This window comes from Gobio gobio, assembly GCF_949357685.1.
Source record: "Gobio gobio genome assembly, chromosome: 17".
Classification (NCBI taxonomy): Eukaryota; Metazoa; Chordata; class Actinopteri; order Cypriniformes; family Gobionidae; genus Gobio; species Gobio gobio.
In genome coordinates this window covers 4161050-4173114 of record NC_137110.1, presented here as the reverse complement: position 1 = coordinate 4173114, position 12065 = coordinate 4161050, and the positions used below count along the sequence as shown (strand labels likewise).

The window sequence follows — 12065 nt, the reverse complement described above, 5'->3', positions numbered from 1 at the left end:
TTAAGGCATAAACAATATATTTTAATATAAACAAAGGTTTAAATATGTAATTTTGGTGATCAAAGATGATTTTTAACGGGAAAAAAAATTATTGACTACAGGGGGCTTTAATAGAAATGACTAGCCTGACGTCGTCATACTCAATTCTAGTCAGAATATGAGTCTGATTTTGCTCCGTTGGGCAGTGATTATGGGGCGTGTTTCAACCGAACCAGGAAAGACCTCAATTGGATAGACCTACAACCAATCAGAGCAATGGAGCGACGCATAAAGTTAGTTGTCAAATGTCAACAGAACTCAACTGCACTGTGTTGCCAAGTCCGCGGGTTGAAGCGACCCCAATTATGTGATATACAAACCCAGGAATGCGAGTTTTAGCTGCCAGCCCTGCCAAAATAACACATATTTTACCCCCCAAATGCCTTTTTTTTGCCGGAGAACCCCCCCTAGAAAGCTATTGGGCTTGTTTTTGGCTAGTTTTGAGGAACGTTAGCAATTGGGCGGGTTTTGTTGTAAAAACTTGGCAACCCTGTCTGCACGCACGCTGGAATAAGTAGCCTAACGTTAGAAGAACAAGATTAGTGTAAACGATCTTTGCCGGTGTTGTAAAAAAATAATTTAAGGATACACAGAGTACTTACCAACACGAACATCATTTCTGAGAGAAATAATGCATACGAACAAGTTCTCTGTTTAGGATTAAAACAAACTCAACCCAAGCGCTCTTTGATGACGTGGATGATTACGTTACTGTTTATCATCTGTCCATCATCGTCTAAAGCCCGCCCTGACAATTTCATTGGTCCGAACAGTTTCTGTTCGGGCATAATTACTCCTCTACGGATCAATTCCAGACCGAACTGCCCGAGTAAAAATGTTGTGGGCGGGGCTAAGTTCGGCTGGCATCCAGGCTAAGAAATGACGGAAACCATTATAAAATGGCCTTGGGTAATTACCTTGTGCAGGTCTGAGAGTTGCTGGTGGCGGAGCAGAGCTTCTTTATTGGGGAACTGCCTCCGGCACAGCAGGCACGCCATCTTTCTCCAGTCGGTCAACTTGTCCTCCCGGTCATCTCCATCCAAACACTCCTCAGGCTCACTGTCTCCACTGTATGCTGCCACCAGCCCCACCTGAGACACAGCAAAGGGAGTTAAACACAAAAGCTAATGCGACTTGATAACCTGTGTTTTGTAGTGGTGCACACCTTTGATGACGAGCTCTCTTCTTCTGTTGCTTTGGATGCCTCTGTTATAAGCCTCTCCAGTGCCCCTGCCTGCTGATGTACAAAGAAAACACCCTATGAATTATGACAAAACCATCATCATAAGAGAATTAGGGGTGTAATGATACCCTCATGTCATTATTCACGATACAATATTATTGAGATACTCCAAGACGCGTACTGTTGATTAAAAATGCAATATTTGGCAATACATTGGGTGTGGAAATTAATAGGCATGGACATGGTGCTTCTAACCCAATACACAGGACAATGGTGACACCAGAATATAAATATTCATGATTCTGAAAATACTGAATTATTTTAGACTAATTTGCTCGCACTCTGACTAGATGCATTTAAAGGGGTGGTTGTATGCGATTTCACTTTTTAACTTTAGTTAGTGTGTAATGTTGCTGCTTGAGCATAAACAGAATCTGCAAAGTTACAACGCTGAAAGTTCAATGCAAACAGAGATAGTCTTTTAAAGTTATGGCAGTCTATTGCCTACAAAAACGGCCGGTTTGGACTACAACAAGCTTCTTCCCGGGTTGGTGACATCATAAACACCTGCTATTAACAAACACTGCCCCTGCGAACACGCAACAAAGTGGGCGAGGCCACGTCGCCGTCATTACGAAAGCGAGAAAGCTGTTGTAGAACTACAAACTACATTTGGCCATCTAACCAATCTAAGACCATTGCGTTTTTCGGAGGGATGGGCTTCACAGAAGCAGGAAGCAAACGAGCCGTTCAAAGGACAGGAGACAGCGGTGTGGAATAAAGGTAAAATATAAGAAAAATATGGAAAAATATAAGTATTAAGACATATTATACTACGCCCCAAAAAGACAACCAAGCCTAGAAAAAAACCCCTTTATAACAATGTAGGCCATGTTTTACTGGTAACATGAAATTTGCCATTATTAGGACCCACAGATATTCCCCATTGCATAATTCAACAGTATATACAGTAGTTTAATCTAGTACCGACACAAACTCTGTAAAGGAATTTTTTCCTCACACAGTATTTTCATTTAAACTACGCACAATACAGATTGTCACCTGTTGAAATTTTGTATTACGAAATAGTTACACCCCTAAAGAGAATGCAATGTGTCTTCAGCAATACCTTCTTCTCGAAGAGCGTGAAACCAGCATCAGCTGCCGCCGCCTCCTTCCTCTCCTCCTGACTGATGGGCTGGAAGCTGCTCCTGAAGTTTTCCTTCTGTTTGTTCAGACTCTTGGCCCAGCGCTCCATGTCCTTCGCAATCTGACACACAAAGATGGAGAGATTAGCACCAGAGAAGGACTGAAATCAAACTAATTTTCTATATTTTCTGAACACACACACACATATTTGAGATGCACTGATACTAAATTTCTCAGCCGACATTGGAGTTATCTTATTGAAAAGAAATCTCTCCTAAATAATGCTGCAAACTATACAGAGAACACTCTCATTTGGTACACAATAATGGTTGTAATTAACAACAAAGGTATTATATTAAACTATTTATTTTCAGATATAATAGGCTAATTACACCCAAATAAAAAAACTGAAACGTTTGTGTACAACTCAATATAAGGTATTTTATACATATAAAAAGGTATTATATATATTATACACATCTAAGGTATTTTTCATAAGCACTTTATTCAAGCACACATGTATAATTAACAGTAAGCAGCTCCTCTCTAGTGTTTCTTTATTGCTAACTAACTAACTAACTGTGAACATGACATTCCTGAGGTAGGCGATGTTAAGTCTTTCTGCGGTTGAAACATGAGACATGAAACGGATTTCGGTAAGTTGAACTGTGTCTTTCAACATACCTTCTGATGTTCATGTATGTTTTGAGATATAACTTGTATTAACGGAAGAGATGACACTTGAACTGAGGCACTACTGCGATCTGTCACGTCACATTTAAGCATTTATTGTTTGCTAAAATGGACAGAATTTGAAAGATGACTTTCTTTTTAGAAGTAACAAGGCACAGTGCGATTTGCGATTATTGGATGAGATGCACACTACAAGTAATGTTTAGGGTAGGGGGAAAACTGCAGACCTGGTAACCCTGGCTTGAACTATGGGTCAAATAAAGCCTGTTTTTATGTATAGCCGGCTATTTTGTAACTGTTAATGCGCTATTGTCATGTTAACTTGCCCTAAATTCAACATGAGACATTTTCTTCACTCACACACAGTATGAGTTGCAGTCAAACAAGTTTTTCCACACCCTTTTGATTGACAGGATACCATCTCGGCAGTTTTTAAACAATTGGCCGATAGTGAAAATAGCTTTTATCGATAACTGGCCGATACAGCAGTGCATCTCTAATATATATTATCAAACTAAATCACCTGTTGCATTGACTAGAAAGCAAAAAAAAGGAACACATTAGTAGTTTAAAAACATCAGAGCGGAACAAACTTTTATTACCTGCTGAGCCGTTTTGCTCTTAGGCTTCTCTTTCTTTTCTTTGCCCTCTTTCTGAGGAGTGGATGCGTTAGCCGCATTGTTGGCGTCCACTGCTGGCACGTAGGCCTGCTTGTCCCCGTCCCAGTACAGATACTGCTGAGTCTGGGAGTTGTAATAGTACTACAGACAGAAACGACATTTAGGACCCTCTACAAGTGCTCAGACGAAATATAGTATTACATAGCCAGAAAAAAAAGATCATGGAACACATACATGTGTGTTGGGGTCGTAGTACAGGCCAGTGCTGGGGTCGTAATAATACCCAGAAGACTCATCGTACTGATAGGATGAAGTGTCTGGAGCAGCTAGAGGACACAGGAAAATGATCAGAAAATGACTTGTAGCATCCTGTCTTTTAATTGGATGGTGTGGATTTAATGATCTGATCTTACTGGCTTGGTTTTCCTGAGAGGTAGCTGTTGCTGTTCTGGTCGCCGCAATCGCAGAGGCTGCTGGGCCGGAAATTGTGGAAGCGGCTGTGATGGGCAGGGCTTTGCCTTCAATCTGCAATAAATAGGGTTATAATGACATTAGAATTAGAGCGCAACCGATATTTGTAGGGTTGGGTATCGTTTGGGTTTTTTTCGATACCGATGCCAAACCGAAACTTTTAAAATGGTGCCTGAACCGATAATAAAAATAAAAAGAGAGCCACAAAACGAGGTGGATGAGGTTAACAGGGTTCCCACTCTTTTTCAGCAACCATTTTCCAGTTTTTTTCCAGGACATTTTCAAATTTTACTACGGTGGGAATAAAAGACAAGGATCATGCCAAATATTGCTTTCTAAGTCTTTAAAAGCCGTACAGTTTATTGCCATTACTTAACAATCCAGCATTTTTCAATATGAGCTCTTAATCATACATTATGACTATGGAAGCTTGTTTACACCACAGAATAGAAAGAAAATGTATAATTGTGACTTTTTATCTCGCTATTCTGACTTTCTCGCAATTGCGAGTTTACATATTTGTGATAAAAAACGCGAAAATTGTCGCAATTCTTTTTTCCTCAGAATTGGACTTTATAACTTGCAATTGCAGTTTAGATCTCACAATTCTGAGAAAAGAAGTCACAATTGCAAGATATAAACTCGCAACTGCGCAAAAAAAACTATTGTGAAGAAAAGGTCAGAATTGCGAGTTTATATCATGCAATTCTGACTATATCTTGCAATTCTGACTTTATAACACACAAATGTGACTTTATATAAAAATGATGTGATTAGGTAGCAGCTTACCAGTTAACATTCACTGCATACATTTGAGCAGTTATTAGCATTAGCTAACGGCTACAAGTGGCAACACAAGACTAAACATCATTATTCAAATACTACTAACACGCATCAAACTCAGCATTCCTGAACATGTGCTTTCTGCCACTAGCGCTAATTGTTTGGGCCAGCGATAAACTCCTTATACTCGGCTAAAGAAATAATTTTTTTTTTAAATAATTTTCCCAGACAACAACATCAATTTGTCATCAATTTTCCAGGTTTTCAAGGTTTTCCAGGACGAGTGGGAACCCTGGGTTAAAGAATGGCTTTTTATTGATTTTTTATTATTATTATTATTATTTAAATTTAAAACTTTATTACAAGTTTAAAGTATACGTAAATATATAAATATAAATGAATACAAAACACAACTTACATAACAAATTCACAGTAAAACTAAAGCCACCTAACCCAACTACAACTAATTTAACTCTAAATAACAGTTACAGTAATAACAGTTGTAGTCTGTATTCTTGGTCTGCTACAAACCAGCTTCAAGCTTCAGCTTTATTTAGCAGAAATATGACCATATTCTCTGGCTTAATATTTTAGAATGGAAACAATAAGGCGACGCGTCGTGCTTCATACAATAGCGCTGTATGACAGCTCAGCTGTATCAGGTTTATTTAGCTTTTCTTTTTTATTTAAAATATTCACAAACTTGCTACCCATGTCATGAACTATCTGACATTCTGATTTTCAAATATGTGTGAGTGAAAGTGTGTTAGTTGACCTAAACTGCGCAATGGGCGGCGCCATCATGTTAGTTTGTGCCTCAGAGAATCGGATCTGTCGGATTTACATCACGTAAATAATATTTATTATTAAATAATTGCGTTTTATTACGCAATAAAACATCTGCTCAAACTGAACCCTTCCAAGCTCCAAAAGGCAACAAAATATGCTTTATTTTATTCTTCTGTAATTGTCACACTAATATCAGGAGAGTTTTATATTATCGCGGCAGGAAGAGATACGTGTTAGATATAGATCCGGGTCGCTAAATACCTGAATATGTAAGAATGATTGGCGAAACATTAAAGGGTTAAACTTCCAAGCTTGTTTTGTCTTATTTTAAGAGATCTTTGGCCATGGAAGTGATTGGAACACCTGAATTCAATGATTTAGAGAAGTGTCCCCATACTTCTGCAGGGTTTCTGCAGGTTTCACCAAGTCAAATTTAAGACTTTTTGGAGACCTTTTTAAGACCATTATGAATTAAATTTAAGACCTATAAAAGGAAATGCAGTCACAAATTTACTTGCAAAGTAAATTAATTTATTCAAATTGAACAAATCGATAAACTTGCACTTCTCCGTAACTCAATTCCACCAGGATTTTGCGACTTTTTTTTGGCGATATTTGAGATCAAAATGACTTGAATGATTTTGTGGTGGTAATTTCCAGACATTTGCATTTTTTTCATAATTAGGATACCTCATTTACCATATTATGCAAGATGCACAACAGCCACACATGACAATATAATAAAAAACGAAATACATAAATCTTGTTTATTTTGGTTTACAAATAATGCGGGATCTCAAAAAAAATGTTGATTTTATTATATTTAGTAATTGCAGAAACACGAAAAACTGGAGGACTATTAGCTGAAGAATAAAATCTGTTTTATGTGTCTGTGGTACAATCTGAAAGAGACTCCAATAACACGAAAGCTGATTGGCTGCTATATAAGCTGCATGTTGGTCTCATTTGTAGTCGTATTACAGCAAATTATATTTGGACTAGTTAAACATTCTAAAGTGCTGCAGGATTTCAATGAGCATTAGAGGTAGCGTTACATGGACGCAGGAAAATTAAGACCTGTTTAAAATGATTTAAGACCTAGAACAGAATACTTCAGCGAATTTAAGACTTTTTAAGGCCTAAAATTTTGATGTAGAAATTCTAGACTTTTTAAGACCCCGCGGAAACCCTGTTCTGGCAATATAGTACATGTATGTATATTCATAGCCAATTCATAGCATAAAAACGTCACCTGAGTAGCTGTCTGGCCGATGACATGAGGTTGATAGACCTGCGCAGTCTGAGAGATCACCACTCCAGTAGCGGCAGGAGGAACCTTCACACCTGGAGCTGCTGTAAATCAAAACACAATCACAGCTTTGCACATTGTAATCAGCAAGCAACACTAATCCTTTTACTTTTTATAAGGGATGTGCGAGCCAGTCGATTAAACGATAGTGATGCTGCTAGTCAACTAGGAAAATACTAGTCGTTTATACTTTAATTATATTGTGTCTGTTATTAAAAGGCTACGTTTAAATTGCCGTCATGTTAATGTTACATCTTGAAATCAATATATTTTTTGAAAAGTGTATATCTGCAGCAAAACAAAATCATTTAATTTAGCATGTGTTGATTTTCTCTGTGGCACGTTGAGAGCAAATCTCCACTCGGAAGATGAGTGAGGATTTTGAAAGCTTACAAAACTTTCCATTTTCTTCTCATGTCAAACTAGTAATAATTAAGCTTGCTTAGATGTGTTATGAGGGATAACACGGCACAACATTTTATATTGGATGAAAGGAGAAACAATATGAATGAAATTTGCTTTACACTTGAACAGTTGCTATATCAACATCGTATCTATACGAAAACACGGTCTAGTTGTCAGTACACATCAAACTCTTGCGATTTTTACTTTTCATACACAAAGCGCGTTCAAACCCGGACACACAAGTGGTTGCCATGGAACAACAATACCTAAACATGCTGACTGGTGGACTTTTATTGAGGAAATCTGTTTATAATTGGCTATTAGGTTTGAACTTATTGACTCTTATTGATTTGAATTTATCTCTATAATGGCCAACATTGCTTAAAGGTGCAGTGTGTAGTATTTATGAGGATCTATTGACAGAAATGCAATATAATATACATAACTATGTTTTCAGTGGTGGATAAAGACCTTACATAATGAAGCGTTATGTTTTTATTACCTTAGAATGAGCCGTTTCTATCTACACAGGCCGAGGGTCCCCTTACAGTAAAGTCGCCATTTTGTGCCGCCATGTTTCTACAGTGGCCCTAAAGGGACAAACTCCTCTACAGAGCGCTAGCTACTCTGTGCTGTCTCAGACGACGACATTTTTGTCGGCCACCGTAGCTTCTCTATGTGCTCCGAAAGGGAGGCGAGAGCGCTGGGTGACGCAATTCTCAACCTCACTGCTAGATGTCGCTAAAATTTACACACTGCACCTTTAAGTGAACGCTCAAGTTTAATACAGCGATCATAATGCATAAGGCAAGCACATCGCAATGTATTTTTAGCGGCATTCAGTAGGGCTGCGCAATATATCGAAATTATCGAAATATCGCAAATGAACATATCGCAAAGGTACGCAATATCTGAATGATTTTAATAAGCTACTTCAACATTGTAAAAGTGTACGTTTTAGGTTGATGCAGAGAATAGACTGGGCACACGACTGTTACTTATGTGACTTGCTTGACGTTAAAAAGAGTTATTAAACGCAATAACTTGCAAAAAACAACTCCTTGCAGTCTCGCGCTGTCTGACACACACACACACCGAAACGTGCGCACAAGCCGTTCTTTTTCCGTGTCTTGTTACACACTCGAACTGTCAAATACACACATTATGTAAGAATGGCTGTCTTGATGAGTATTCATGTAAACACAGTAGGTTATGTTTTAAGTGAAAGATATCAGTTGGGGAAAGAAATAGATTTTACACACTTAAAGCAATATCGTATCGCATTATTTAACAAGGATATCGCATATCGCATTTTTCTTCCATATCGCACAGCCCTAGCATTCAGTATAGGATTTGCCTATTCATAGATTAAGTGTTCTTTCAAATGGATTGATCGCATATAAAGACGGAGGGAGGGGTTAGATTTCCGTTTAACTGGTTATGAAATTAGTCGTGTACATCCCTACTTTTTACACAAAAGATCATGTTGATCTGGCAAAATAATGAGCTCTAACCACCCATTATGATTCTCAAATTAAACAAACGTTACCTCCAAGTATGCCATTAGCCTGGGAAGGGTCCACAACTCCAGCTTGCTGCTGATAGTACGCCTGGTACTCCTAAAAACAACACACCATCTTCACTATAAAACTGATTCATTTAAACGGTGTACTACACATTGTGTTGTTTAAGATGCAGTCAGCTGACCTGTGAGTAGGATACATATCCCTCCTGCAGATAGCTGTATTCTGATGTCGGCTCCACACTCTGCTGAGGCTGTAAAGTCAAATATAGTCAATCTATGCATGCATAATTCAACTTTAACATTGAGGCATGGGTGCAATAAAGTTGCTCGTACCTGACTAGAGGACCACTGAGCAGCTGCGATGGCTGTGCTGGCGACCGAAAAGGCACTAACACGGTTTCCATCTGGTAATAACAGGTCCCTGAGGGAAAAAAAAAAAAAGCTTTTTAGTAACTGAATTATTAATCAAGCTACAGAGCATGACGACTACAGATAACAGCATGAGGATATGAGTGAGAGGTACGTACTTGCGAGCACTTTTGGCAAAGTCGACTCCTACAGTCTTCCCATCCAGCTTGAGAGGGGGCTGTAAGCCTTGTAGGATGGTTAGGAGCTGTGATGCTTCCTGCAAAACCACAAACATCATCAGAATGCGCTAAAAACAAACAGAAGTACTAGGGATGATAATGATTAATCGGCGACGCCCAACCGCAAAACATGTAAAGAGGAAATGAAGCGAGCGCGACGGAGTTATGTAATTTTATAAGGCTAGAATTACACCTTCATGGCTATTTCCGTGTGTATTCACAGGCTTTTGTTTTGTGCAATATGCAAGTTGTAATACCGGTATTGTGTATCTTATTCATCTCATACAGGATGTATTTGGTTAAGAATTAACATGCTAGTAATGCAGGCCTGGTGATCATCTTCAGCTTCATCAGATGCAGCTCAAACTGCAATGCACATCTAATGACTATAGCCCTATTCGCACGGGATTAGTATTATCTGATTTAGAAATTACTCCCCCAGATTAGTGTTAGACCGATATATCGGGCCGATATTTGCGATTTTTACATGTATCGGCCAATACAAGGCTGCTGTGTTCGCCAATATTTTTTTCAAGAGATTAAGTTAAGTGCACCTAAGCATTAAATGACTAGTTTGTAAATAGTTTTAAGCGTTTAAAAGTTTTAAGTATAGTACAGTCAGTGTGCACTTTATTATGATGCTTGCTTGTTGATACTGTGTGCAATAGTGTAATTATTTTATTTATGCTTAAATATTTATTTTCAGAATTTAGTTTCACCACTGAAATATTTTTTTCTTGTTCTACCTCACCTGGTTTTACTATTTGTTAAATATTGTTTTTTTTAGTTCAATAAATGTTCCTTTTTTAATTTTTAAATTGTTATCATCATGATCATGGTGTCATTTTTATGATGTAAATCAAGGGAGCAAAAGCAGTATCGGCTCCAAATATCGGCATTATAAACAGTCGTATCGATATAATTTTGATTGTTTTATAGTAATACAAATAATTTAGTTCAGTTAGAGAACAGACGCTACAATTAAAAACTGAACTGAGCAATATAATAATACGGCGGAAGATTCAGTTTCAAAGCTAAATGTAAAAGTGCCCATTTAAGCAAGTTTGTCATTGTACTGTTGTGTTTTTCATTAAGAATAATATTAAACTCACCATTCAAGCAATTTACTCCCAAATTGCTCATTCTAAAGTGAAAGTATAATCCGCGCGACCGCACGGGAATTCATAACGGGCGCATTTTATGCAGCCTAGCTCCATTCTTCGTGAAAGATAAAGATAAAAATGTGCACAGGACACAAAAACCTTGCAAAAATGATATATGATCCGCTTAATCCTGGCCAAATCACAGATGCCGATTCGCACGGGATTTGCGTCATTTTGTGCAGATATAATTTGTTTTTGTATATATCTGATTAATCTCATGTAGGATGCATTTCTTGGAGTTAAATAAGGCACTAGCAAAGTGTTGTTTCAGCATGCGCAGCTCAAACAGCAATGCACAGCTAATAATAACTATGATTGGGACTTTCATATTACACAACATTATAATAATTCTCATTAATATACATGAATGAGAACACCATTTTAATAAATCGTTGTGAATTTATCGGGTTTAGTTGCCATTTTTAGCGCGTTGTTCCAGGAAGAGCACGTACACACATTCTGACCAGCACACATCTGAGACGGCATTTGTGACGTGTTGTATTACTCGTTATATTTGATTATTAAATAAGTATTTTTATAAACAGGGTTTCTGCAGGTTTCATCAAGTCAAATTTAAGACTTTAAGACATTTTTAAGACCATTATGAATGAAATTTAAGACCTATAAAAGGAAATGCAGCCACAAAATGACTTGCAAAGTAAATTTATTTATTCAAATTGAACAATTCGATACATTTGTATCGATAAACTTGCACTTCCCCATAGCTCAATCCCACCAGGATATTTTTTGGGTGATTTTTGAGATCAAAATGACTGAATTTGTGGTGAATTTTCCAGAAATTTGCATTTCATTATTAGGGTACCACATTTACTGTATTATGTTAGATTCACAATAGTCACACATGACAGTAGAATAAACAAAATGCATAAATTTTGGTATCTTGCCATTATTTTGCAGTGAAATTACGAATTATGCAGGATCTCAAAATGCATTGTTGATTTTTCGTTGTATTTAGTAATCACGGAAATGCGAAAAACTGGAGGACTATTATCTGAAGAATAAAATCAGTTTTATGTGTCTGTGGTACAATCCGAAAGAGACTCCCGCCAATAACACGAAAGCTAATTGGCTGCAATATAAGATGCATGTTGGTCTCATTTGTAGTCGTAATACAGCAAATTATATTTGGATTACCGAAAGAAAGAACTACAATTAAAAAAACATTCTAAAGCGCTGTGGGAGCATTTCAATGAGTATTAGAGGTAGCGTTACATGGACGTTGAAAAATTAAGACCTGTTTAAAATGATTTAAGACCTAGAACTCAATACTTCTGCGAATTAAAGACTTTTTAAGGCCTAAAATTTTGATTTTGAAATTCTAGACTTCT

At 37.5% G+C, this 12065-nt stretch overlaps 1 protein-coding gene across 6 annotated transcripts in view; it reads right to left on the bottom strand.

Annotated features, from left to right (window-relative positions):
- rbm5 (RNA binding motif protein 5) overlaps positions 1-12065 on the bottom strand; it is a 34673-nt gene that overhangs the window by 6836 nt on the left and 15772 nt on the right. For 4 of the 6 annotated variants that reach the window (XM_079841711.1, XM_079841714.1, XM_079841712.1 and 1 more), the window contains exons 11-21: positions 9494-9591; positions 9300-9387; positions 9149-9217; positions 8991-9060; positions 6980-7080; positions 4098-4209; positions 3919-4010; positions 3667-3825; positions 2352-2492; positions 1205-1276; positions 957-1130 (exon numbers count right to left, since the gene is read on the bottom strand). In XM_079841711.1, the coding sequence (XP_079697837.1) occupies positions 957-1130; positions 1205-1276; positions 2352-2492; positions 3667-3825; positions 3919-4010; positions 4098-4209; positions 6980-7080; positions 8991-9060; positions 9149-9217; positions 9300-9387; positions 9494-9591 (1176 nt within the window). The remainder of the gene's footprint in view (positions 1-956; positions 1131-1204; positions 1277-2351; positions 2493-3666; positions 3826-3918; positions 4011-4097; positions 4210-6979; positions 7081-8990; positions 9061-9148; positions 9218-9299; positions 9388-9493; positions 9592-12065) is intronic. The other 2 variants (XM_079841713.1, XM_079841716.1) reach the window with 1 other exon arrangement.